Source organism: Pteronotus mesoamericanus, unplaced genomic scaffold (assembly GCF_021234165.1).
Source record: "Pteronotus mesoamericanus isolate MK-2021 breed Mesoamerican mustached bat unplaced genomic scaffold, CSHL_Meso_final contig_56, whole genome shotgun sequence".
NCBI classification, from domain to species: domain Eukaryota; kingdom Metazoa; phylum Chordata; class Mammalia; order Chiroptera; family Mormoopidae; genus Pteronotus; species Pteronotus mesoamericanus.
The window spans coordinates 16,748,836-16,776,251 of record NW_026555201.1 but is presented as its reverse complement, the minus strand read 5'-3'; the positions used below and the strand labels follow the sequence as shown (position 1 = coordinate 16,776,251).

General features: G+C 33.1%; 1 protein-coding gene across 1 annotated transcript in view; it reads right to left on the bottom strand.

Annotated features, from left to right (window-relative positions):
- ZDHHC17 (zinc finger DHHC-type palmitoyltransferase 17) overlaps positions 1–27,416 on the bottom strand; it is a 92,328-nt gene that overhangs the window by 31,594 nt on the left and 33,318 nt on the right. Inside the window, exons 3-8 of the mRNA XM_054580141.1 lie at positions 25,409–25,531; positions 17,540–17,617; positions 16,866–17,010; positions 11,560–11,624; positions 10,764–10,926; positions 3,480–3,605 (exon numbers count right to left, since the gene is read on the bottom strand). Coding sequence (XP_054436116.1) covers positions 3,480–3,605; positions 10,764–10,926; positions 11,560–11,624; positions 16,866–17,010; positions 17,540–17,617; positions 25,409–25,531 — 700 coding nt within the window. The remainder of the gene's footprint in view (positions 1–3,479; positions 3,606–10,763; positions 10,927–11,559; positions 11,625–16,865; positions 17,011–17,539; positions 17,618–25,408; positions 25,532–27,416) is intronic.

The window sequence follows — 27,416 nt, the reverse complement described above, 5'->3', positions numbered from 1 at the left end:
ACTGGAACAACCTGAAAAAGACATACCTACCTAAGATAATATGCAAGGCTTAATGCCATTCAAGTAGTGATTATTGACCAGTTAGCAAATCTCTTGTCAACTATTTAGGTATATAAAGAAATTGCAAAAATTCCTGGCACACAAAGCCCTGGACCAGATGGTTTCACAGGAAAATTTACAAAACATTTAAGAAAGAGCTAACCCCTGTCCTTCTCAGACGATCCCAAAAAAAATCCAAAAAATACAGAAGACTCCCAAACTCTTTTTAGGAGGCCAGCATCATCCTAATCCCAAAAGCAGATAAAGACACAAGAAAGAAAGAAAACTACAGGCCAATATCACTGATGAACATAGACACTAAAATCCTCAACAAAATATTGACTAACTGCATCCAGCAATGCATTAAAAAGATCATCCACAATAATCAAGTGAGATTCATCCCAGGGATGCAAGGATGGTTCAATATTCGCAAATCAATAAACATAATATATCATATAAACAAAAGGAAAGACAAAAATCACATGATCACATCAATACATGCGGAAAAAGCATTTGATAAGGCACAGCATCCATTTATGATTAAAACACTCAGCAAAGTGGGAATAAAGGGGGCACATCTCAACATAATAAAGGTCATATATAAAAAACCTACAGCCAACATTATATTCAACAGGCAAAAAAGAAAAGCTTTCCCACTAAGATCAGGAACAAGATAAGGTTGTCCGCTTTCACAACTTTATTCAACATGGTATTGGAAGTCTTAGCCACAGCGATCAGACAAGAAAAAGAAATAAAAAGCATCCAAATTGGAAAGGAGGAAGTAAAATTGTCATTGTCTGCAGATGACATAATAGTGTACACAGAAAACCCCAGAGACTTCTTGAAAAACTACTTGACCTAATAAGTGAACTTTGCAAAACAGCAGGACACAAAGTCAATATTAAGAAATTGAAGGCATTTTTGTACACCAAAAATGAAATATCAGAAGCAGAAATCAGGAAAAGAATCCCCTTTGCTATAGCAACAAGAAAAATAAAGTACCTAGGAATAAATTTAACCAAGGAGGTAAAAAACCTGTATGCAGAAAACAATACAACACTGAATAAAGAAATTAAGGAAGACACAAATAAATGGAAGCATATACCGTATTCATGGACTAGAAGAATTAACATCATCAAAATGTCCATACTATCCAAAGCAATTTATAGATTCAATGCAATCCATATTAAAATAACAATGACATATCTCACAGATATAGAACAAACATTGCAAAACTTTATATGGAACCATAAATGACCCCGAATAGCTGCAGCAATTTTGAGAAAGAGGAACAAAGTAGGAAGGATCACAATACCTGAAATCAAACTATATTACAAGGCCACTGTAATCAAAACAGTCTGGTTGGTACTGGCAATAAGAACAGACACATAGATCAATGGAACAGAATAGAGAGCCCAGAAATAAACCCATGTCTCTATGGTCAATTAATATTCAACAAAGGGGGCAGAAGCTTAAAATGGAGTAAAACTAGCCTCTTCAGGAATTGGTGTTGGGAGACCTGGACAGCTACATGCAAAAAAATGAAATTTGACCACCAACTTAGATCGTACATGAAAATATACTCAAGATGGATGAAGAACTTAAATAGAACTCTCAGCACCATAAAAGTCCTAGAGAACATAGGCAGGAAACTCTCAGATATCCCACACAGCAATATTTTCACCAATATGTCCCCTAGAGCAAGGGACATAAAGGAAAGAATAAACAACTGGCACTTCATCAAAATAAGAAGCTTCTTCATGGCTAAAGAAAACTTCAGCAAAATGAAGAGGGAACCAATCGTATGGGAAAATACATTTGACAATGATACCTTGGACAAAGGTTTGATCTCAAAAATATATAAAGAACTCACATGACTCCACTTCAGGAAGACAAATAATCCAGTTAAAAAATGGGCAAAGAACCTGAACAGACACTTCCCCAAGGAGGACATAAACAGGGCCCAGAGACATACGAAAGAATGCTCAGCATCACTAACCATCAGAGAAATGCAGATTAAAACCACAGTGAGATACCATTTCACACTGGTCAGAATGACCACCATAAACAAATCAACAAACAACAGGTGCTGGTGAGGCTGTGGAGAAAAGGGAACCCTAGTCCACTGTTGGTGGGAATGCAGACTGGTGCAGCCACTGTGGAAGACAGTTTGGAATTTCCTCAAAAAGCAAAAGTAACTGCCTTTTGACCCAGTGATTCCACTGCTGGGATTATACTCTAAGAATCCCAAAACACCAATTCAAAAGAACCTATGCACCCCAATGTTCATAGCAGCACAATTTACAATAGCCAAGTGCTGGAAGCAACCTCAGTACCCATCAATAAACAAGTGGGTCAAAGAACTATGGTACATTTACACAGTGGAATACTACGCAGCAAAAAGAAAGAGTGAGCTATCATTCACGACAGCATGGATGGAACTGGAGAGCATTATGCTAAGTGAAATAAGCCAGGGGGTGAAAGACAAATACCATAGGATCTCACCTATCAGTGGAACCTAACCAACAAAAGAAACAAGCAAGAAAAGTATAACGAGCAACACTGAAAGAAAAAAACAAACCAACAATAACAAGAGGGATGGAGGAAGGGGGGGGCGGTCACAGGGAAAAGAAGAGGAAGGGTCAAGTCAAGGAACGTGTATAAAGGACCCATGGACAAAGCCAAAGTGGGAAAGGATTGAGGGTGGGAGGTGGGGGTGCGTGGGGCAGGGGAAAGTTGTGGCGGGAAAATGGAGACAAATATATTTGAACAATAGAAAAATTTTAAAATAGAGGAAAAGAATTGTGAGCCAGCTAACATTTCCTTTTATAAGAGAAATTTTTAAGTAATACAGACTCTTTTGAGAACATGTTCTTAGTTTGAAATCATATAATTACAAATAAGCAATTCAACCAAAATTCACCCAAGTTTATAATTGAAGGTATATGGAAGGTCTAAAACAGGGTTTCTAGAGAAGTGAAAAATGTTTCCTCTCATTAAAAAATGTTACAATATAGCACAAAATAATGAAAGGCTTAAATTAATTAGAGGTAGAGTAGTTAAAAAAAGATACGTATTAGGACTAAGATTTTTCACAACTGGCTACCATACTAATGGATGTATTTAAATAGGAAAAACTTTTATTTATTACTTAACAAAGGCCAGCTGAATCAATGAACTAAAACTTTAGTTAGTAGACTATGAAGATTTAAACAATTTTACATATTCCCTTCTTAACACAAACAGGCCATCAGCCAAATAGGCAGAGCTCTGAAAAACTTTTCTATCAACCTTCATTTTATCCTGGATTAAATAATATTTCAAAAAATACACTGGTCAGTATCAGAATTAAAGGCTGTAAATACTCATGTTACTAAAGTATACCTATAAATCTTACTTAAAAAGACTATATATTTGAAAATCTTCAGTCATGAATTTACCTTATCAGCTTTCAGCTTTCTAAGGAAAGATGGATTATCATATCCTTTTGCTTGCCTTGCCTCTTGCAAATGGTTGATCATCCAGACATTTTTTCTCTGCTTTGCCAAATCAAGTGCTGATTCGCCCTGAATATAAGTAGAAAAAATTCATATTAAAAACTAAAAAAACAAAATATTTTAGTTACTAACTTTTAAAGCCCATCCATAAAAATAAATTAAATGCACTATTAGTTCATTAATATAGTTTTTACAATGGGCAATTACTAGAAGAATTAAATCATTAAATATTACTTATGATTTCCCAATGTACAATAAAAATTTTATTTACTCATACAGATTCTATTTTTGCTTGCACTTTGACTTATATTAGATAGCAAATCAAAAAGTAGGTATTTTAGCACCTGCTGGATCAGAGGATAGCATGAAGTTTATCAGGTATTTCATATTCTTTAAAGATTTAATTAGTAACAGTTATTGCTATATAGCATCTTGCTATAATACCAAATTTCCAAAACTTTCAGTTTTAGTTCAGTGATGACAAAAGTCTATAGATGAGAACAGGAATGAAAAAGAAAAGTCAACTTCTACTTCTACTACTATTGTACTGCCACTCTTGATCATCTTAAATTCATCCACCCACCCAAAAATTTCCAAAGAGAGTAAGAGCAGTAACAAAAAAACAACAACAACAAAAAACTCAAGTTATAACCTTGCAGCTCCCTTTTATTCCCGGAAAAAGAATGCCAAGAGGTGTAAGTGAACAGACTAAAACAATTTAAAGGAAATATGAAACAAGAAATAGTATTCCTAATTCTAGATCTATGCTGTTTTTTTGCCTTTATTAATTTAAAATCTCATTTCTCCTTTAATCTGACACCTACATGTCCATTTAACATGCTCCACTATTTATCTAGTTTTTAAATATAAAAGTGAAATTAGACATTTTGTTTGCCAAAATTTCAAGAATGTATGAATGAATATTCAAAATTACTTTAAAAAAGGAAAATATTGAAATTTTATTTTAAAAAACTGGATGAAAATAAAGGAATTAGGAGCTTTGCGGTGCTTTACTTATGAGGGATGATTATCAAGTATGAAGTACAGTTTTTTTAAAACCTGAAAAACAAAAAGCAAACAACAAAATAAACAGACCACTACCACCAACTATAACAACACCACAGTAACAACAAAAAGCCCAACTAATCCTTTAATAAAAAGATCAATATTATTTAATTAGGAACAGGCTAATAATCTAAGTGGGTCTTCCACAAATAGGAATATTTACTTTAAAATATCTCCTTACCTATTCAAAGATTCTGTCACCTAAGTTGTCAGAACCAGCTAATTAATCCAAACTATAAAGATTACCTGAATAAAAGCAATCCCTTGGATTACAACTCCCAGAGAATATTCTGCAGTTGCCTCGGTCCAGCTGAGCATCCCTTCCACTAGAGGGCCATGTGACACCTAGGGATTGCCTAGATTAAAAAAGATGGAGGGAGCTTTAGGAAATCTTTCAACTACTCCTCTAGTCAACTGACTGCTTTTGTATAGCTCTTTTATTCAGCGGGTAAAATAAACAAGCAATTAATTTAAAAAACTGTATTAAAACCAGGGTTCCGAATCAAGCCTACATATGCTCACTCCATGTATTAGCTAAATAGTAAACAATAACAACAGCAGGTAACAAGAATCATGGAGTATTTATGGATGATGCAATTTGTATAAAAGAAATTCTTCCAGGATTTTGGTGAAATAAACATGGAAGGTAGAGGGTGGAAGATCATATTTTGCCTAAGTGAGTTGAATTTCATTATTAAAACTAGGAAAATTCTTCCTTGGAGACCATCTAGGTCAGGTACTTAAGAGGCAATGGAAACTATTGTCTGAAAACAATTTCTTACCTCATTTAAAGAAACTATATGAGTCTTCCAATATGTTAATTAACAAAGCCCAAATTTTACATTCTTTACAAGCTAAAAATTATATCCTTTGATAATATTAGAAAGAAAAATTTACAAATGCTTGGGCATCACTCAAGGATTCTTTCCCCAATACCCCAATACTCAATTCATCTAAATTTTCTATAACCAAAAACATGGGCAAAGGGGTAAAACATTTTTTAAAAATCCACAAATGAGATGTTACCATAAAAAAGAATAACTATATAGGTCAGTTTAAAAAAGATTGTATCCCAAATCACGCCCCTGATTGTTATTACTTAAAATCCAAATTCTTATATTCTTTTGAATCATCAGATGAAAGGCACTGCCCTCTCCCCAGAAAAGTGATGAAATGTAACTTTTTAAATAACAACTTCAGGAGTCCATGGACTCACCTCCTAACCAAAATCTACTGGAGTATATGGCCTTTTCTGAACTTGCTAAGGATGAAAGTAGCCATTTTCAAGTTACCATCCATTTAATATGAATTGTCCCCAAAATAAGTTCTAACTTCTTTTGATAAAAGAACCTTTTGTTTACACATTAAAAGAACTGAATTCCTTACTCAAATAACTAATTTACAAAGGTAAATACCTAGTTAATATAGGGACAGATTTCTAAGAAACTTAAGCTTCACCTTATGTAGGCAATAGCTATTTTAGAAGAAAGAGATTCAACTGACACTTATATAATTAACACAAAGTATAATTTTGCATATTCTTTGAAGAATGTAACTTTTACTTGCTATTAAAGCCATATCCAGATTTGTAGGTTACATCTTTCTGTTACAATTCATGATTAGTACCAAACTCTTGATTAAGACTTGAAATAAAAAATGTAAAAAACAGGTATAAATCAACTTTATTTGTCAAATTCCTGGACACAGAATCTCGGCTGCTTTTTTAAATTAATAAATTTCTCCCTTTCAAAATTTGCAGTAATTTAAGTTTACTTAATTAGCTTGGCATTCCACATAGCTAAAAGGCACCACCTCAGATTACATATGACTAAAGCAGAACCAATTCCTACCACCTTCACCCCACAAAAGCTTTCCTTCAGTTTTCACAACCTCAATACATATCACAAGATATTCAGTTGTTCGAACCAACATGTAAGTCATCACTGTTGCTTTCTTTCACCCTCATATCTAGTCCACTTCATTTCTACTCTAAACTTTAATCATTTCCAAATCAATTAGTTTCTCTCTATCTTTACTCCTTCAATTATAGGTTAACCTAAAATGTCACTTGCCGGACTTAATGCAATAGCCTAACTGATCTTCATCTGTCCCTTCCATTTCCTTAATTCTTTAATGCATTCTTCGTACAGCAACCAAAGTAACCTTTTAAAAATATTTAAAACACAAAGGTTATGTAACCAGCCTACATAAGTCCTGCCAATTGTTTCTCATGACTGAGCATACAACGAAAGCGCCTTATCATGGCTCTGCATGATCTGGCATCTACTTCCTTCAGTGGCTTCACGCTCTTCCTCACTGCTATCAGTCCAGGTTATCATTTCTGCACCTCTGATATGGCAAGCTTATTCCTGGCTTACTCATTATCCCTGGGCCTTGCACGTGCAGGTTCTTCTACGTGGCAAGATTTCCCCCACATATCTTTGCATAAATCACTCTCACATAATATGGCCCCTTCAGCCCACATCACTCTACCACAGTTGTCTGTGTGTCTATGTGCACTTAATATACTACTGTCTATTCCTTCAATATAACGGAAGTTCTGAGAAAATAAAGACTTCATCTGCTAGGTGAACGGATTAGTCAAAGAACATATACAAAGGATTATGGAAGTGGGGGGCGGTTTGGGTAAGGGAGGGCAAAAAAGGAAAAAAATGGGACAGCTGTAATAGTGTAAACCATAAAATATTTTAAAAAGAAAAACAAACAAAAAAGATTTAATCTGTCTTAAATACTGTTACTTCCTAGCACTGAACACTACTGTATGAATTAGTAAAATATTTATTTCCATTACAAGACAGTGATTAAACTTCAGCACACTAGGAATGCCAGATTCCAGTAGAAAAGACATCTGGTACTTATTTTATCATTTTAATTACATAAAAAGTACATTTTAAAATAAAAATCTACTTTTCCACCACTGTGGATAGACAGGTTATTTTTACTCTGAAAGTATAACTGTTCCCTGAGCAACTGAAGCAACTCCTTAGACTATTTTCTTTCAAAATAATGACACTCCAGAAGCTACCAGGGAGTTAATTACATTTAAAATATTCTTGTCAACAGAAAACCCTGATTATACACGGCAGATAAAACTGAAGTATTCATAAGGAGAAAAGTGACTTAAAAATACCATAAATTTAAATAAAAGTCCTACAGGCAAAATAATTAGTTTAATTACTAACATTAGATTCTTCAAGGAATTCACACATGAACTACACTAATTAAGAAAGCTACATTCCAGTTTATCCTACCTTAGTACCAAATAAAACATGTGCCTGAACCTAGAAAACATTAAAAATTTAAGGTTCAAACCACTTAAGTCTTTTCAAATATCTCTACTCTTACCATTGCCTCTCTGTCTAAATTTTTCAGATTATTTCTATTACTAATACTAATCAAAGATTTATGCAACAGTTAATATGGAGTGCAAGTGTTCAGTATTTATTTGAAACATTAAATTTACAAACCACATCTCAAGTACTTAAAAATCAAGATCAAAGAGAAGTTATTTAAACTTCTATGTAGATAGAAAAGATTTTTTTTACTATGACATTTTTTAATTTAATCTTTATTGTATTTTTTTCCATTACCATTTAGTCCTCTTATACCCCCCACCCCTCCAGCAATCACCACACCACACTAACCCAACTGAAAAATGGGCAAAGGTCCTGAATAGGCACGTCTCTGAAAAGGACATAGAAATAGCCAATAGACATACGAAAAGATGCTCAGTGTCACTAATCATCAGAGAAATGCAAATTCAAACCATAATGAGATATCATCTCATACTTGTTAGAATGGCTATCACCAATAAATCAACAAACAACAAGTGCTGGAAAGGATATGGAGAAAAGGGACCCATTTGTACTGCTGGTGGACGTACAGGCTGGTACAGCCACTGTGAAAAGCAGTATGAAGATACTTCAAAAAATTAAAAAATGGATCTGCCTTTTGACCCAGTGATCTCATTTCTGGAAATATAGTCTAAGGAACCCAGAACACTAATTTGAAAGAATATAAGCACCCCTAAGTTCACTGCAGTGTTATTTACAATTGCCAAGATACTACTACTAGGAACTAAGGAACACTACTATGCCATAAAAAAGAAGAATATTTTACCCTTTGAGACAGAATGGACTTGGAGAACATCATGCTAAGTGAAATAAGCCAGTCAGAGAAAGACAAATATATGATTTTACTCATATGGGAATCAAATGAACAAACTGAACTAAAAGGAAAACGGGGGCAGACTTAGAGATGGAGAGCAGGGTGACAGCTAGTTGGGGGCAGGGGGTACGGAGGTGAAGGGATTGAGCAAAAAGGACAAAGGACTTATGGACATGGACAACAGAAAAGCTGTTTTTAAACACTCAAAATATACACACTACTAATTTCAAATTCCAGAACAATGTAGTCATCTTGTCATAATTCTCTGTTACTACTGCAAGTCTGACATACTGATATGGCTCTTGGCAGAGTCTATGAAGTCTATTTGCCATATTGAAGCTGGTTCTATCTTTTCATTAATATACCATTAAATATCTTAAAATATATTCCTGGGGTATGACCACTTTAGGAATGGCTCTCTGCTAGCAAAGAAAAGAAAAATAGCACTCTAAAGCAATTCAGGTTATAAAACATAAGGTAATCGCACTGACTGTTTTCTTAGGGTTACTGGTCAGATTTAGTCAAACTCCTCCTTCCTTGCTTTAGGCCTAACTTACAAATTACAGTGTTATGAACCTTTCAGAGTTTCCTATTTTAAAATGTTTGGAAAAGCAAGAATTTCTCTCTATAATTTCAGAGTAGCAGAGAGGTATACTACTCAAGTCATGAAAACTAAGTTAGAAGTAAAGCTCAAAAGTACACAATATTCAGTCAACAAATACTTAAGAGTGTCCACCACATGTCAGGCACTATGGTAGAAAAAAGACTTTAAATTTTAAAAGAGAGAGAAAGAGGGGGGGAGAGAGAGAGAGAGAGAGAGAGAGAGAGAGAGAGAGAGAGAGAGAATATATATGGTTTTCTCAATTTCTTAGTTGCCAGTAAGATATTTTATACATACTTTTAACTAAATATTTTTAATTAGACTCATTTCTAAATATTGGTTATATTAACTGAATTAGGCTTCTTATAACTAGTCTAAGCTATTTCATTTTAATAGTTTAACCTTCACTTTTTAGAGGAATCCAATAGAGGAAGAACGAACATTGAAACATAAATCAATGTCCTGATCCAGCAGGAGATAACCTACTTTTTGATTGCCATTTCAGATTATTATTATATGGCTTGAACCCCTTTCATATTTAATTAGCATGTATCCCTTGGAAATTTAAAAAACAACTCAGAAAATACTATGGCTTATAGTCAAAATTAAACAATATTTGTCATTGTCACCAAGCTATTTATGAATGCAAACTACTAAAAGATAATGTTTAAAAGTTTAAAGTCATTTCACAGAAAGAACCTGTTGCTGAAAGGTGAGGTAGATCCTTAAGCTTTAAAAATGAGAATGGTTACCCAAAATTTAAAACTACCTGTAAAATTTAAAATACCTGTAAGAATAGAAAATTATTAATAAAATATCTACAAATTTCTAAACTCTCAGAGCATAACTGGTAATTGAGCTCTGCTTAGGTAATTCCATATCCTTCTCCTGGATGAGTCAGCATTGGAAGAAGAAGGGCTCTCCTATAAATATCATAATGATGTTTATCACATTTGAAGGTCTTGACCTTTAAAAAAATAAGACAATAAATGACGTAGTCAAAGAATTACTAAAAGTTATCATGTATAATGTGGTTTAACTACAAACTTGTGACTCTCTGTAATGATCTTCTTAAAGAAATCAGTAAACTATTCTCTTCAGCTATAAAATTACAGATTATGTAATTTAATTTCCAAAAGTAAGTAAGACTTCACTAATGAAAAGGCCACCCAAATCTGAAAATTACTTCAATACTAAAGGATGGAAGTAAACAAACCAGTCTTTCAAAACAAATTCTTGTATGGAGGCAAACAGCTGAGCTTAAATAAGGTTTCTTCCGCCTTTGACAGTCTCTGAAAGAACCTGTTTTATTAACAAATTTACTTCTTAGTAACCACATTTCACACAGCATAATAAATATAGGATATTTTTACCTTGATATTTTGAGCATCAACATTAGCTCCAGCTTCCAGAAGAAGACTAATGACTGTGGTATTCCCTGCTAGTACTGCCCAATGCAAAGCAGTGTTTTTGTGATACTTGTCACCCAGGTTAACTGAAACATTGAATGTTAAAAGCAATCTAGTTGGATCCACACTGAAAAGGAAAAAACAAAACAAAACAACAACAACCCTAATTTCAATTATAGAAATCATTACAGATGCTAAACTGACTGTGGTTGTATTTGCATTCCATTTTGGAACACTTCTAACCTATACTCAACAACTTTATAATTACTAATGAGAGAACATTTTAATATGAAGTATTACGCATATGCATCATCATATCAAGTAATACAGTTCCACAAGAGAGAATACTTGGGCCTGATATTTTCTTTTTTGATCTTGGAATTACGTCATTATTATCTATATGATTAAAGAATTATGGTTTTAAATTTAAATCTAGATTGCTCCAAAAATGTCTTAAGGCAATTAGTATATTAAACTTGCCAATATGCAAATCACATGAAAAGTTACTTAAATAATAACATCTTCTTCCATTCTTAAAAATTGTTGAAAGAAAACAGATTAAGGTATTGCAATTACCAAGGTAAAGGCAAGCATAGAGACTCAAACACCAAAAAAGGCAATTTATGTTATATACTGTGTATTCATATTGAAAAATTTAGGTATTAATACATAAAACATTAACTGATTTTTCTTGTCAGCTATTTTACATTTTATTATGTTGAAAATAATGTGAATTAAGTATTCTATAATCATTACATACCTATGTGTTCTATAGGCTGCCCACATTAAAGGTGTCATTCCATTCTGATCCATCATATCTACATCCTGACACAGAAAAAAAAAAAAATCAAACAAATCAGACACGAAAAATTTCTAAGTCCCTACCAAATTTACTTGGAAAAATTTAATTTACACATCATAGCGGAAGCCAAAATAACAGATTTCAATCATGAAACTTTTAACTTCAAAATAAAACTATTGGGGGCAGGGGAAGGTGGTGGGGGGAAGGCAGAGACAAATGTATTTGAAAAAATAAAGAAAATAAATGTAAAAAACACACAAAAAAATTTAAAAAATAAAACTGTTTTCCTTAAATACTTTAATATGTATATAAAAATTTAATTGATATATATTAAATATATTTAACATATATTTATAGTTTTCCTTTTTAAGATGCATTATTAATCAACCTTTCAATATTTTGCATTTAAAGATCTTGACTTACTCTTGAGTTTTCAGCCACAAAGGACAGAGTAAATGATTAAAGTCTCTGAAAACTTATATTAATTCATGATAGAAGAGGATAATGAATCACTTATTCCTAGGCATTTCAAAACAAAGAATAAAAGACCTTTTTAATAAATTTTAAAAAAAAATTAGTGTTTGCTTTTCATTCTATCATTATGAATGTACATTTTTACAGTTAAATAATTCTGCAAAGTTTGTAGTACAAAAGCAATTCTCTGCCTTACTCCCCACTATTTTCACCTTTTTAGTCCACTGTTTTGGTATTCACACCCACATCTTAAAATAAGTTATGTAAATTGCTGCTTTTTGATTTTTAAGTTTTAGGCATTATCTTCTGAGACTCCTCGGTCTCAGAAGGAAAGGATGCACCTTTCCTATTCTTTCCTCTCAAGAGACCTATTATAATTTTGGCTCTGAAACAGTTGATATTTACCTTATTATAAATCTATGACTATTCCCAACAAAATCATGTACTAAACCATGATTACTTTTCCTCCCCTACCAAACTTTTTGCTTTACTCGGTACCATATTTTCCCACCTCTGGCTTCACTTTTTTTTTCTGTTAGCAACCTGAAATTAAAACTACCACCTATGTGACCAAAACTCTTCCCTAGTTATCTAAATTCCCTTTCATGACCTTCTGATGTATCATGAATTCTATCAGTTTCACTTCCCCAAAATTTTCTCTCCTAATTTAGTCCAATCTGGACATATCCTATATAACTGAGGCACCTGTCTCATTAACTGGGAGTTCTTTGAGGAACAAAATTACATTAAATTTATTTATTCCCAGTGCCCAGCAGAGCAGATATCAAAAACCATTCATTAATTGAAAAGACATGTTTATCCATCTATTCTTCAAGGCTTGGGAAAGGCACGACCTTCAGAATAAGACAAGGTTTCGAATTCCTGGCTCTACCTGTTAAGAGCTATTAAGACTGGCAAAATTACCAGCCACAGTGTTCTCATCTAAAAATATAAATACAAATAATGGCTTCATAAGACCCTTGAAATAATTAAATGGAATACTGTGTATACAGGATCTAGTCCAAAGCCTGGAACAACAGACATTCAACAAAGATTAAGTTTCCTCTTCCTCCCTTCCCTATCTCTCATTCCTGAATTACGTTAAACCAGAAGTTCTAATCTGTGTTATCTAATTTATCAGTCAATGGAGAGAGGGCAGAGCTATAATAAGCATGCTGTAAAACACTTAATATCTCTATGAAGTTCCCTGTGAGCCACTACTGCTAATGGGAATATGTCTCAAATGTCAACATTATCTAAGTGTATTGAGGCAGAAAAAAAGCTGAAAACCACTACACTGGACAAACTAGAACACAGGTGTTTGGATGTCATCAGTTCAGTCCCTAATCATGAATATTGTAATTGAATGTTATGCCTTATCTATTGTAAATCCATTTTTGGGTTTATTTTAAGTGTCTTGGGGAACATCTTATGTAAACTCAAACAGTATTTCCAATACTACACACATTGACTTTTTTCAGTAAAAATCTTATAAAAAAATGAAAAGCTTCCTTATTTCTTACATGAGAGTTAAGTCCTATAACTTAATTTTACTTCATTTACTGTCATGTTTTCAAGCTCAATGAAATCTGATCCTTAATTAAAACAGGTAAATTCTTATGTTTAAGTTTCTTCTTCCTTTTTTTGTGAATTTTTCATATTCATTTTAAAAAATGGTATGAAAAATATCAATAAATGAAAAATATAAAATTATGCCACACCTCTAGAGTACTAAGAGAAAAATAAAATTCACCCTTTTCTCTCTTTGGGTCAGGATTTAAAACTTGGTACTTGTTTTCCAAGTTCAGACTAGATGTATGGGTATTCTCTATTAGGAAGAATTAACAAGCCCAGATCAAAAGCTTATGGGAATTCCATGATCAACAGGGATCCATAACTTAGCATATCCCCTTTTTCTCCTGAAAATTATCCAAAAGACTTGGCAGTGAGCACTAAATATATCTAACAGTGTAACTAAAATGAAACATTTGTGAAGAATAGAATGACAAACTGAACTGTATATGCTCTAAGAATGTAAAATTGATCCAATTAACAAAATAAATGGGGAAAACAATGGAAAAAGTTTGGGAAAAAAAATATGATGAGTGCCTAATCTATAATAGCTATAAGTCAAAGAATATTATTTAAAGCTGAAAAATCAAGTAACAGAAATATATTTATCAGAACAGTTAACACTAAGAAAAATAATATTATTGACCAAAGTCAGTGAAAAGTTAAGAGAAAGAAGAAATAAAAATATACTTATTATTGCTTATAATTGGGAACTAATCAAAACTAATAAAATTTGATTGAACATCTGACTAAAGAGAAAGAGAGGGAGAGAACTATGTGAGTATCTGAGGAAACGATTTACCAAGCAGAAGAAAGAGCAAGCACAAAGGCCCTAAGACAGTAGCGTATCAAAATTGTTCAAGGAACAGCAGACAGGGTTGGTTAAAGCAGAGTAAGTGAAAGGGAGATGACAGAACATAAGCTCGAGAGGTATCCAGGACTAGATCATACAGAGTTCTATAGGCCAGGTAAGAACTTTGGACCCCGAAGTACGATGTAATGCACATTACAAGGGTGTGCTTTATAATATATTAGAGTATACATGGAAAAAATGCTGAAAAAATACATGCTAAACTGTTAAAGGAAGTGACCTCACTGGGGGGAGGAGATAAAGGGAGAGGTGAGATTTCATTTTCTAACTCCTGCTCTCCTATTATGTTTGAATATTTTACATTAAGCATGTGTTGTTTTTGTAAGCAGAAAAAGATTACTTGTGAAAAATATTTGTCAGACATTTATTATCACCATCATAGATTTACTGTACAAAAGTACTGTAACTGGTAGAAACCTCTGCCCTTTAAGAATTTTATAGCCTACATCCTACGCCATAGTTAAAAAGATTACTGAAATCATCCAGGCTCCAAGATCAGTAAGGTAACAAAAAAGACCATGGAGACTCCAAAACTTATACTACTTATACCACTTTTCTTACCCAGTTAAAAACTGAAAGAAAAGAAAGTGTGGCAAATCTATACCTGCAACACATACAGAAAGCCACTAAAGATACTGTCATGCACCACCAGTCTAGAAGAAACTGTGACAGAACAAGGATAATCTCCTGTGGTAGTTAGTTTCCAAAGATGGTCCCCAATAAACCTCACCTCCCAGTATTCAAGACCTTGTGTTCCCCGAGTGAACATGGTCTAGCTCTGTTACTCACTTTAACCGAAATAATGGAGAAATGTTACTAAGCTTGTTCAAGACCTAAGATTTAAAAAAGGCAGAACAGCTTCTGCTTCCGTTCTGTTGGGACCCCAGAGCCATGATGTAAGTCCACCTCCCCTGCTGGAGAGACCACATGGAGGGGTATCGCGGAGAAGAGGAGACTGCATGGAGAAAAAGACAGAGGCCAAGCTGTCTCAGCATTCCAGCTGAGCCCAGCCTTTTAGCCAGGTGCTAAGTGTGTTTAAGTGAACTATCCTCTAGCTCAGCTGAACCCCCAAGTGACTGTAGCCCCCAGCCATTATAAAAATTAGAGGAACCACCAAGTCAAAACCAGTCAAACCACAGGATTGTGAAATATAATAAATGGTTGGTGGTGTTCTTACACCATAGATTTTGGGGTAGTTTATTAACACAGTAATAGATAATAAACTTCCCCTTCCAGCAATTAACTTAACCAGTCTACGCCTCTTTTTCCTAAGCTATAATGCACAACAAATAACTGTCAATGTTTGACACTGCCAAAAACAAATATGGGATTCTTAAAACAAATACTACTCAATTCTAAATCAGGATAAATTTAACAAAATACATTTTTTTATCCTCACCAGAGGACATTTGTTTTCCATTGCTATGCCACTTGGGGGGAGAGGGGGCGGGGCGCAACATCAATGCGAGAGAGGATCATCACCTGGTTGTCCACCATAGGCATCCCCGTTGGGGATAGAACCAGCAACCTAGGTATGTGTTCTGACTAGCAAATCAAATCCACAAACTTTCAGTTTACTGGATGTTGTTCCAACCAACTGAGCCACCCAGCCAGAGCATAAATCAGCATAAAATTTTAAATTAAAATAACAAATATATGTTAATTGTAATGAATTAAAGTAATTTGTCTTACTCTTATGATGAGATCCTTAGCTATAAACTAATTTTTAAGTAAAACCAGAGAAACACATGAAAGTAAAACTGAATGACACTACTTTTAACAAAATGCATTTATTATAAAACCATGGTACATATACACTTGTAATATTTAACATTATTATAGTCAATGCACATTCAGGAGAAAAATCAGAAGAACCACTTAAGTCACTTACGAGAAGTTTTCTGACATGTATAAAGCAACATTATTTTATTTAGCAGAACTGGAAAACTGATCTTAAAAGAATTTATTCTCCTCAAGAGGTACTTAATATAGAAAATAGCCAGTAATATCTTCAAAAAAGTTTAAATGAATTCAGATGATATATTTTTTAAAATACCTAAAATTTCTCCCTTACTTTCTGGGATTCATCTCTATCACTCTCAGAAATAAAAAAGCCCAACTTAACAAACTATCATGTGGTTCATGATTGCCTTTCTTATTTTTATCCTAACTACATTAAATATTACATAGCTGAATACTGAACTAACTATATATTTACTTATTCTCTCATCCATCAGAAAGTAGTATTTAAGTATCAGTAGGTTGTTACACTTGTAACACCAATGATATCAGGCACTTAACCCATGAAGAATATCCTATTAAAATCCACACCATTGTGATTTTTTACCTGTCCTTTTGCAATGAGATAAGCAACAATTGAGGTATGTCCAAACTGAGCAGCCAGATGAATACAGCTACATCCTTCTCCATCAATTAATGAAGGATCTGCACCATATTTCATTAGTTGCACAACCATAGATAGATGGCCTTGTCTAAAACATAAAAGAATAAACACTTAGATATATAGGTATTTCAAATAGTATCCCTCTGTAAAGATTTTTTTTTTTAAATAAGGTAATGGTGAAAGAGATAACACAAATATCTTTTTCAGTTATTTTATATTGGGCATATGTCAAGACACATTTAGAGTACACGGTTCTTTATTCTATATTCAATTAATTCTATTCCAATATGACCTTAATAATCTCACAAGCAGGGCAACTTGTTTAATTGTAAAAATACATAGGCTGCAAAAGTATTACATTTACAAATCTAAAGTTTAACCCAATCATATAACTAACTGGATTTAATATAAGCACGATTAATTTCCCAAGGACATTCTGGACACTAAACTAATGCAGGTAACACTGCACAGCAATACATTAGTATAATACTGATCTTAATATACTGTTGGCATAATAAGTTCTCCTATTCATTTTAGCATATCATTAAAAAAAGTTGCTTTATCATAAACTAATAATGAAACAAAAGGAGAAAAAAAATCCAGAAACAAATGTAGACCTTGTGGCCCAATGCAATGGAGTTGAATTTAGGTCTCCTCCAAGCTGATCCACAATAGCACCTTTCGAAATGTAGTATCTGTAATACAAATTTTTAAATAATTTAGAAACGTTTACTTTCAATTTTAAGAAATCATGTGAAAAATAAAAGTTTTCCATTTTAGTTCTCATGATAATTTATCCTTTGATAAATTAATAATATATTTATTAAAAATATATTTAGAATTTTATGTCAGACACATCACTTTCTTTTGTTCTAGAAGTAAAAGAAAAAAAAATTTTAAGTTATCAAAAAGAATAGCAATACCAAATAACAATCATATAAGAAATCAAGCCCCCTCCCGCCCCCAAAAGAAATCAAGGAGTCAGAGAACCACAAAGATGTGATTCAGGTAGCAGCAGGCAAAATCTTGGAATTAGAAGCATTGTAGAACATGCTAGAAACTTCGTCTCAATTTATTAAGCTTTACCTACCTCACAAGATTACTTTAGATTAAATCAAACAATATACATGAAAGAATTGTATAAACTATAAGATATAACATAAAGGTTCTTTATGACAGTTTGTTATGCCCTTAAAACTGTATTGCTTTAAAAAGAGAGCAACCTCATTGTTCAATATATATATGTCATAACACCTTCATATTCTGTAAAATGAACAGGACCTAGTGGTTTCTTATAATGCTTGCTTTGGGAATAATCAATATAGTGATTCTTGGATATAATAGATTTCAAGGCATTTTAATGTCAAATGCTTGGTGATGTATGTATATTACTGAGGCTCTTAAACTGTTCTAAGTTTAATGCAATCACTCTTTAATACACATAGTTGTAAACATTTAATATACTCATACATGCTTGACTCAGAAATTTTCTGCTTTATTATTTATTAAATTGATGCTTATAAAGCATTATGCAATGGAAAGCCCAACTCCACTGTCATGTAAAATAGTTTGAAGTAACTTAAACTATTTCCACACTAAAATACTTTCAGTCAAAAATATCAGTTTTAAATTTTGTAAATTTTGAACAAAAATACAGAATGTTTGTAATATGAACACAGGCATTTAACTAGTCCTAAATTGTTTCTGAAGGTACTTGGTAGACATTATATACTATATTTTGCCATGTATAATGCTCTCCCACGTATAATGTGCACCCACATTCTTGACCCAAACTTTCAGGAAAAATATCTTTCATTTTAATTCTTTAATTCAATTTTTAATTTATTTATGTTTAGATACTTGTTTTTTGTATTATAAAGGATTTTTAGCATTTGATTTTTTGACATATTATGGTACAAGAAATTCTATGTAACAAATAATTAAAAAACACAAGAATAGATACTAGGTACTTCAGGTACTACCCATATATTATGCGCATCCCTATATTCCCTCAAAAATTTGGGCAAAAAACATGCACATTGTACACAGCCAAATACATAATAGTTGAAAACTGTATTTTGAGTCCAAAGAAAAGTATAGCCTAGCCAGAGAACAGCTCTGATAGAAGATATTTTCTGAAAAATTCCAACTGGAATTTTTTAAAATACCAATTTGATTACCTTCTCTAGAGTCAATATTTGTTCCTGAGAGTTATTTTTACTCACATTCCAAATATTTGCTATAGCTATGACAATTAGTGATATCTGACATGGTTCTAAAATATAACTTTTTCCACAAAGACAGGGGAATTTTTTTCCCCCACGCTGAAAAAGAATCACTTCTATTACCTTATCATTATAAATTCCTGGAAGAAAAGTACTGTATTTTTATATTATTCTTTATAGCTTTAAGACTCTAGCTCAAAACTATACTCCTGAGAAGATCATATGATTCCTATTTTTAAATTCAAGCTTCCATGCAATACTAGGGGAAAGCTGTTATCAAGCAATGCTATTGCAGGTACTAGTGATCCCCAGGTTTTGAGAAGGTACCATCAATTAACAAGGGATATCAAAGTATTTAAAAAATGAAAAGCTAATAGCTAAAACTCAAATATCTCTGGAGAAGGACAACAATGAGAAGCAAACCAGAATATGTTATAAAACCTAGAAAAGCGAAGGGATTAAACTCGATTGTTGCCTCTGAAGAAAAGTAATGAGGAGCTGGACTGTAAATAGAAACACTGGTTGAAAGTCAATATATGTTGCTGAAAAACTGCTTTCTAACCTATATTCCCACTGAAAGTGAGTATTTAACATCAAAAATAGGCATTTCAGTGATATGGAAGCAATCAAGCAGCTGACAGTGCCAGAAAAGTATTCACTGATGTAACAGTACACTGCACACTATACTGTTAAATACTGTTAAATCTTAAAATGTGACTATTTGAACTTCTAATATTATTGTAGGAGTAATTCAAACTCTTCTTTTAAATTTCAGGTTCATTCTTATGTCCCTAAACTTTACTTTATGATGGTGACTTAGGCTTCAGACTCAGGCTCCTATTGATTTTTAACACTCAACCATCAGCCTTTGCCAAAAGGTATTTTTGGTTTACCTTCACCCCAGAAGTTTGAGACTCAGGGAATGAAAACAGAGAACCATAAAACATTTTACTAAAAATGTAACAACTCAATGGAAGTTCACATGCTGAACAACAAGAATCCCCACAAGAATCCCCAGCCATTTCCTTGCTCAGGTCAGCTGGCAGCCAGATGCTCCCTCCCTCCCACTCCACAGATTAGAAGATTCTTCTCTTCGAAAAAATGAACAACCCCAGAAGAAAAATCTCCAGAAACAGACATTTGGGAGGTTCCTACTGTAAACTCTCTAAGTCCCACAACTTCCACTCAGTTTTTTTATGCCTATCCTAAATATGGCCAAACAGGACCATATACAGTTGAGTAAAACTTCAAATATGGATGAAGACCAAAATAAAAGAGGAAGCCCAAAATAAACAGATAATATACAGAGAAGAAAAGCTTAAAAAACAAGTTATAATTAATAACCTCCAAAAATAAGAGAATATACCCATGATATAAGAACAAAATACTTTTTTAAAAAGGGGGTAAACAGAGATCAAGAAAAGAATGCTTGAAAATTAAAAATGTGTTAGATAAAATTAAAATTAAACAGAAGAATTAAAAGATAAATTAAAGAAATCTCTCCAAAGTACAACTGTTATTTTGGGAGATAAAAGGTGGCTGGAATAAAGCTAAAGAAAAGAGTTGATATTTGGCTGGTTACAGTATCTGGCAAATAAGAGCTCCTGAAAGAAAAAGAAAAAAAAAAAAAAAAAAAAACCAGAAAATAAAAATGACACACTCTTGACGATGCAATGCAAGAATACTTTCTTAAACTAAAGAGACAAGTTTCCAGGCTAAAAGTGGCAACTAATGGCCATAAAATGGATTTTTAAATAATAAATAGAAACCTATTAATGCATGATAAACTTTCATGAAGTTGGAGATAAAGAAAAAACCTTATATTTCCAGAAAAATAAGCCCCACACACACACAATGTGTGACCAGCAAATGATAAGCTCAATTTTTTTAATAAAGCCCATATTCTTTAATAAAATCTTGACTTGAAATCAAACTGAAATTAGAGACTACATGCATTATTAGCTGTTGCTAATGAATCTTAAGATAACACTAGACTGCTGAAGAGGTTGAGCTCATCTTTTTTATTTTATTACATTAGGGTAAAAGCTGAGAAACAGTTGAAAGACTTTAAATTAAAAACATTAGGAATGTAAACCTAATATAATGGAATATAATCCATGCTGAAGATAACCTCCTTTCCAAAGTACATTAACTTTATATCTTGTCATGAAAGTGACCCAACTACTTTGCTTGCAGAAAGTTCCTTTAATGCATCCTGATGAAACCTAACTATCAGAAGAAACACTTGTCCATGGGCCTCTTGTGCTCCCATATGTCTTGCTGAGTATATAAAAAATGCAAGGCCTTACCCACTCTTTACACAGGCCATTCCTCAGTTATGTTTGTATCAAGCAACCTTGAGATAAGGTAGCATCTTCCCTGGGACAAAGAGCAGCCTTGCTTACCACTTACTATGAAAGGACAGAATTCCTCAAGCTGCAACACAAACCGACTGTGTGTGCTGCACCCATGTGGGCCACAGCAAGCTACTCTCAGAGGACCCAACGAGCAAGAGGGTCCTATGCAAATATTATGTTCATGCTATCTGCTATGTTATGAATAATCAAGACCTTTGTCTCTACCTAAGTGATGTATCTTCTGCCAGCATCCATGAAATAGTAATACGTTGTAGCTTTTAAGTAGGGTGTAATTCCAGACCCAACAGTAAATATTAATCTTGAGGTTATGAATACCAGTAGTTATTGAAAACTACATTTACTCACCCTATGTTTGTTTTAGGAAAGTAACTTGCTAGACTATGTACTGTTAAGAAATTAAGCTTACCCATCTGAAAATATAATATATACAAATACTATGATTTTTAACTCACTGACTTTATTTTGTAACCTCACTAATCCATAAGTGCTTGGGAACAATTTGTAAGGCATGCAGCATCAAGACTTGTTGTCTGTATTTCTCACCTCAAACTTACTTATATATTTTTAAATACAAGACAGATGTGACTTTTTTGATCAATAAAATGAAATCAAATACATCTCAACAATAATACCTGAAGCAAGAAAATAACAAAGAAATGCTTTAAAATTCTGAGAAAACTACTTTTAATCTAGCAGTCTATGTTCAAACAACCAATAAGGTATGAAGGCAGAAGATACTGTAACTTCCCAACATTTATCTCCCTTGCACTCCTCTCAGCAAACTATCAGAAAATGTGCTCTACAGAAACCAGGTAGCAAACCAATAGAGATAAAAATCTGAGATCCAGGAAACTGAGACCAACACTGGAGCAAAGGGATTTCCCAGGCTGATGTCAAGGGAAAGTCTCAAGACAACTGTTACATGGTAGCTCTAAAAAGCAAACAGTCAGGGCTGGAACAGGAGGATGGGGAAATCCAGGGTGAACTGATAAATTACCGGATATTGTTTGCATACATAGGGGTTTTACAGTTCTAAGATTATGGTAAGAATTAGTTACAATATATAGAAAATTAAACAAATTTAAAAAATGAAGCAACTGTTACTTCAGGCAAAAATTAGAATTCTACAGGAAAGAATAAATAATCATTGAACACTTCCGGGGTTGGCCATGAGAATTTACATACTAACAATTTAAACTTTGCATAGTGATTTAACTGAAACTAATAGAGGATGCAATGAAAAGCATTAGTTATGAGGTGATCTGGAACACCTAGCTATCCCAAAATAGGAAGTCAAAATATAATAACTGATAAACCAAAAAACAACAGCATAGAAGTTGGCAGTACTTATTAAAATACAAAATTCATCTTTCTTACTCCTAAAACATCTACAGGGAGCTATGAACATAAGCAAAATGATATGTGAACAAGTTTTTTACTATTACAGCACTGCTGTAATAGTAAAAACACCAGCATCAATCTGTAGGGAAACTATTAAATGAATTAAATCCATATAATTGGATATTATACAGCTTTTTAAAAAGAATAATTTAGCTCTATGTGTAGTAATCTGAAAAATCTCAAAGATATATAAATTAAATGAAAAGCAGAATAGTGTTTGCTATCATTTCTATAAAAAAGTGTTCTAGATAAAAGTAGCAATACAAATATATAAAATACAAGAGTAAATACTGAAAGAAATAGCTAAAGTATTGAAAAAAGTTACTTTTGAGATACAGGACCGAGAGAGTAGGGGGTGGGAGGGATTGCTGTTTCCCATTGTAAACCTTTAAGTATTACTTGATTTTTCAAGTCATCTATGTACTATTTTGATTAAAATACATTAAATGAAAAACTACAAAGGCTGGAGGAAGCTAGCTAATCTGAGCCAACCTCCCATTAAAGAAAACTGAAAAAGCTCAATGAAATATGGGATATTTCCTATAAAACAGAGCCTAACAAGAGTAAAAGCATAGACTAGGCCAAGATTCAGGAAAGGGTTAAAAGCTAGAGAAGTTAGAAAACCACTTGGGGACCTGCTGCCCTAGAGGAGACAAAGGTGGGCCCCAAAAAGCTGCACTGCAGGGGAAATTAAGAACCAGAAGTAAAACTGGCTCTAGCATGGTTTTCAGCCACCTAAGTGATCCAGAAAATCTAAAGCCTTAAAATTAAGTTAAAGTTGGTCCTAGCAGAAACAAATGGAAATCTCATCGTAGACCTCAACTTATTCAACAAATAATTTTTCAAACACAATGTCTACTACATACTCAAAGATAATCACACACACAAAGGAACAACATAACAGATATGGACCCACACAGACTCCACATGTTCTATGTTCTCAGACACAGATTATAAAATAACTATATTTACTATGTCCAACAATATAAAACAAGATTAAAAATTTCAGGAACAAATAATTTAATGCATGTTTAAGAAAAACAAAATTTCTGGAACTGAAAATAAATAAAATTAGAAACACAACAAATAGATTTAACAGCAGATTATACATTCACGGAGAATAAATAAACTGTAATATGTAAGTTTACAGAATGAGCAGGGACAAAAGGATAGAACACAGAAGAGGGGATAAGAGACAGTATTCAATGAAGAGGTCAAATATATGTTTAACTGGAGTTCCAGAAGGAGAGTAAAGAGAGAGTGGGCCAATAAATGAAGAAATATGGCTGAGATTTTTCCAGAATGGATGAAAACACCAAACCACAGAATCAAGAATTTCTTGCAATCTCATTCAGGATAAATAAAGAGAAATCCACACCTAGCTACATCGTCATGAAACTGCAGAAAACCAGAAACAAAGAGAAAATCTTAAAACAGCCGGGCGGCGGGGGGAGGGGAGGGAGCCTTCAGAAGCACAATGCAATACTTAAGACTGATTCCTCAAAAGTAACAGAAGCCAGAAAACAGTGGAAATTTTTTTTAAAACCCAATAAATAAAACCAAGAAAGTTGCTAACCTAGATTTTTATACCATGTGAAAATTTCCTTTACTAATGAAGATTAAATAAAAACAGAGGGAAGGTTAGAGATAAATGAAGGGAAAAAAAGAAACAAATAAAATAAAAATATACTCTCTAGAAGAAAGTGATTCATGGAATTCAATGCTTTAGATATTACTTGCTTAATCTTCAGAACTGTAACAGTAAACAAATTCTTTTACCTGACATTAATGTCCTACCTGCCTGTAGACTTTGTGTACAGTACATAACTGCACATTTGCAAGCAGTTCATTTCAGATTTATGCCTGTATCCAAAGATCTTATGTCCAAATTATAAGACTAATAAACCAGATTTACTAAGAAAGATTTCTATCATCTGACTTATCCAACTACCTTACTAATACTAAATCAGCACATTAACAGTAATAAAAATTATTTATACTTAGTATGTATTCATCACTTAGGCAAGTATGAATAGTTAAATCAGATTATTATTACTTATTATCTTTTTAATCCTTCTCTTTCCTTTTCTAGCTTTTCCCCATAGAATTCATATTTAGAATGTGAGCTGCAAGTTAGACTGCTGGAGTTAACGTCCTGACTCCAAAATTTATTAGCTGTATGTCATCAGTAGCATATTTAACCTCTTTATGCTTTAGTCTCCACATCAGTAGGACAGCAGTAATTATTATTTTTCATATAAGGTTATTTCAAGAATTGAAATTAAGGAAAATATACATGGAAAAGCACTCAGCACAGTATCTGGATCATTCAATATGTATTAAAAACAATTTTTTTCAGGAGAAAAGATACATAGAATCTACATTTTCAAAGCTGTGGTTTTTAGAAATTATTAACTTTTATAATAATTTCTAATAATTTTATAATAATAACTAATTACTTAAAAATACAGAAAACACATACTTGACTAAATCTATTCTATTATTGATAGCAGCCCAGTGGAGGAGTGTAACATTTTCTTTGTCTGGTTGCCGCACATCGTAACCCGCTTCCACCAATTCTCGGCAACGTTCATATATTCCATATCTTGAAAAAAAAAAAAACAGAGATAATTATTACTATTTGACAAGAAATTTAAAGCTAAAAATAACATTTCTGGGAGGAAATAATGCTCCATTTTGATACCTGAAAATTAAAATGAACTTTTCAACATAAAATGTTACTTTTAATATACCAATATTCCAACAGTTTTTACTAATCCATTTTATAGTTTTGTCTCATCTATAAGAATGCAATTATCTTATTAGGTGGAAGAAAAAAGGATACCAGAAATCAAACATCTATCAGTTGCTTGTTTTTACTTATATCACTACTTATCTTATTCCACAAACACTTGAGGCAGCTTATAAAAGTATATACAATTATGTTTAAAAATATTAAAGATCCCTGGCCTATGTGGCTTAGTTGGTTGGGCAGCATCTTGCAAATGGAAAGGTTGTCAGTTAGAGTCCTGATCAGGGCATATGCCTGGGTTGTGAGTTTAGTCCCCAGATGGGATGCATGCAAGAGGCAACCTTTTCTCACATTGATGTTTCTCTCCCTCTCTTTCTCCCTCCCTTTTCCTCTCACTAGAATTTAAAAAACAAAACAAAACAAAAAACCCTTTAAAAAAATATTAGACATAAAAAAGCAGTAACAAAGAGCATACCAATGATTTATGAAGATCAAGAAAAAATGTTTTACAAATTTAGCTTTGGTATTTTTGAAGGCAAATTTAAAAAGGATGTGTGGGGGTGGGAAGTGGGGTGGGTGGGGGAAAGCATCTTAATGGCTTCAAGCCAAGGGAACACAGGAAAAAGTCTACTGGGAGAGTTCTAGGAAAGATGTTCATATTTAGTAACGAACAAGGAACATACAAAGAGCTTGATCCTTTCCCACCTTTCTGCATTTGGTCACTGTGAGGCAGCATAAATATTTTTAAATGTTTTATTAGGAAAACTGTCAAACGTAAGTAAAAGTAGAGAGAACAGTACAAGAATCCATCATCAACCCTCAAGAATCATCAACTTTATTGTAAACAAAATACTGTGTCCTTGGAAATATGAGACACAAAAACAAACTTAAATGAACTTTGACTGTATTTGTAATTTCCTTAATCAGAGTGTCTCCAAAACGGGGAAAGCACACCACAGGGTAAGGCTGGAGTAGGAGTGGCACATTAATGGGATATTCAAAACATATATTAAATTTCTACCTATATTCACATCTTAGCTAACACAGAAATTAAGCTTTACTAATATTTAGTACAGCCTCACATTGCTGCCCTCAACAGCTCTGTACTGCACGTGTACACACACTCACATGCACAAAGTAATCAGCCTAAGGGGAGAGAGTTTCACAAATCACAGGAGATGACAGTGGCACATTCTTCAGTTCCTTGTTCTTTTTCAGAAAATTGTTTTCATATACCCAGTTAAGCGAACCAGGCATACTACCTTAGAAAGCAGAATCTACCTCACACTTTGACTGAGATAAGTGACAATGAAAATTTTTTTAACCATACAAAGAATCACTGGTTATTTTTCTAACAATTAAAAGTGAGTATGCATTCTCCCTTTAACAAAAAAGGCAAGTGTTCCAAATTGCTGGCTTTTAGTAGGGGGCAGGGCAATAATAATGGCAAATAACTGAGTAGTATGCTATCAACCATACTTTCTTAACTGTGAGTAGTATGAGGTCAACCATATATTCTTAAGGAAGGTAAAAAAAAACCATTACAACAAAGTATCTAAATAAAATCAATTTAGGATCAGATTTCCATATTATTTTAACATAAAATAGTAAGCCATATAAAATAATAAGGAAGCACATTTAATTATACCACTTTTACTGTAAATAAGATTAATGAAAGACATTAAAGTACATCTTTAATGTATACATGAAATATATATACCAATTTTCCTCCAAACTG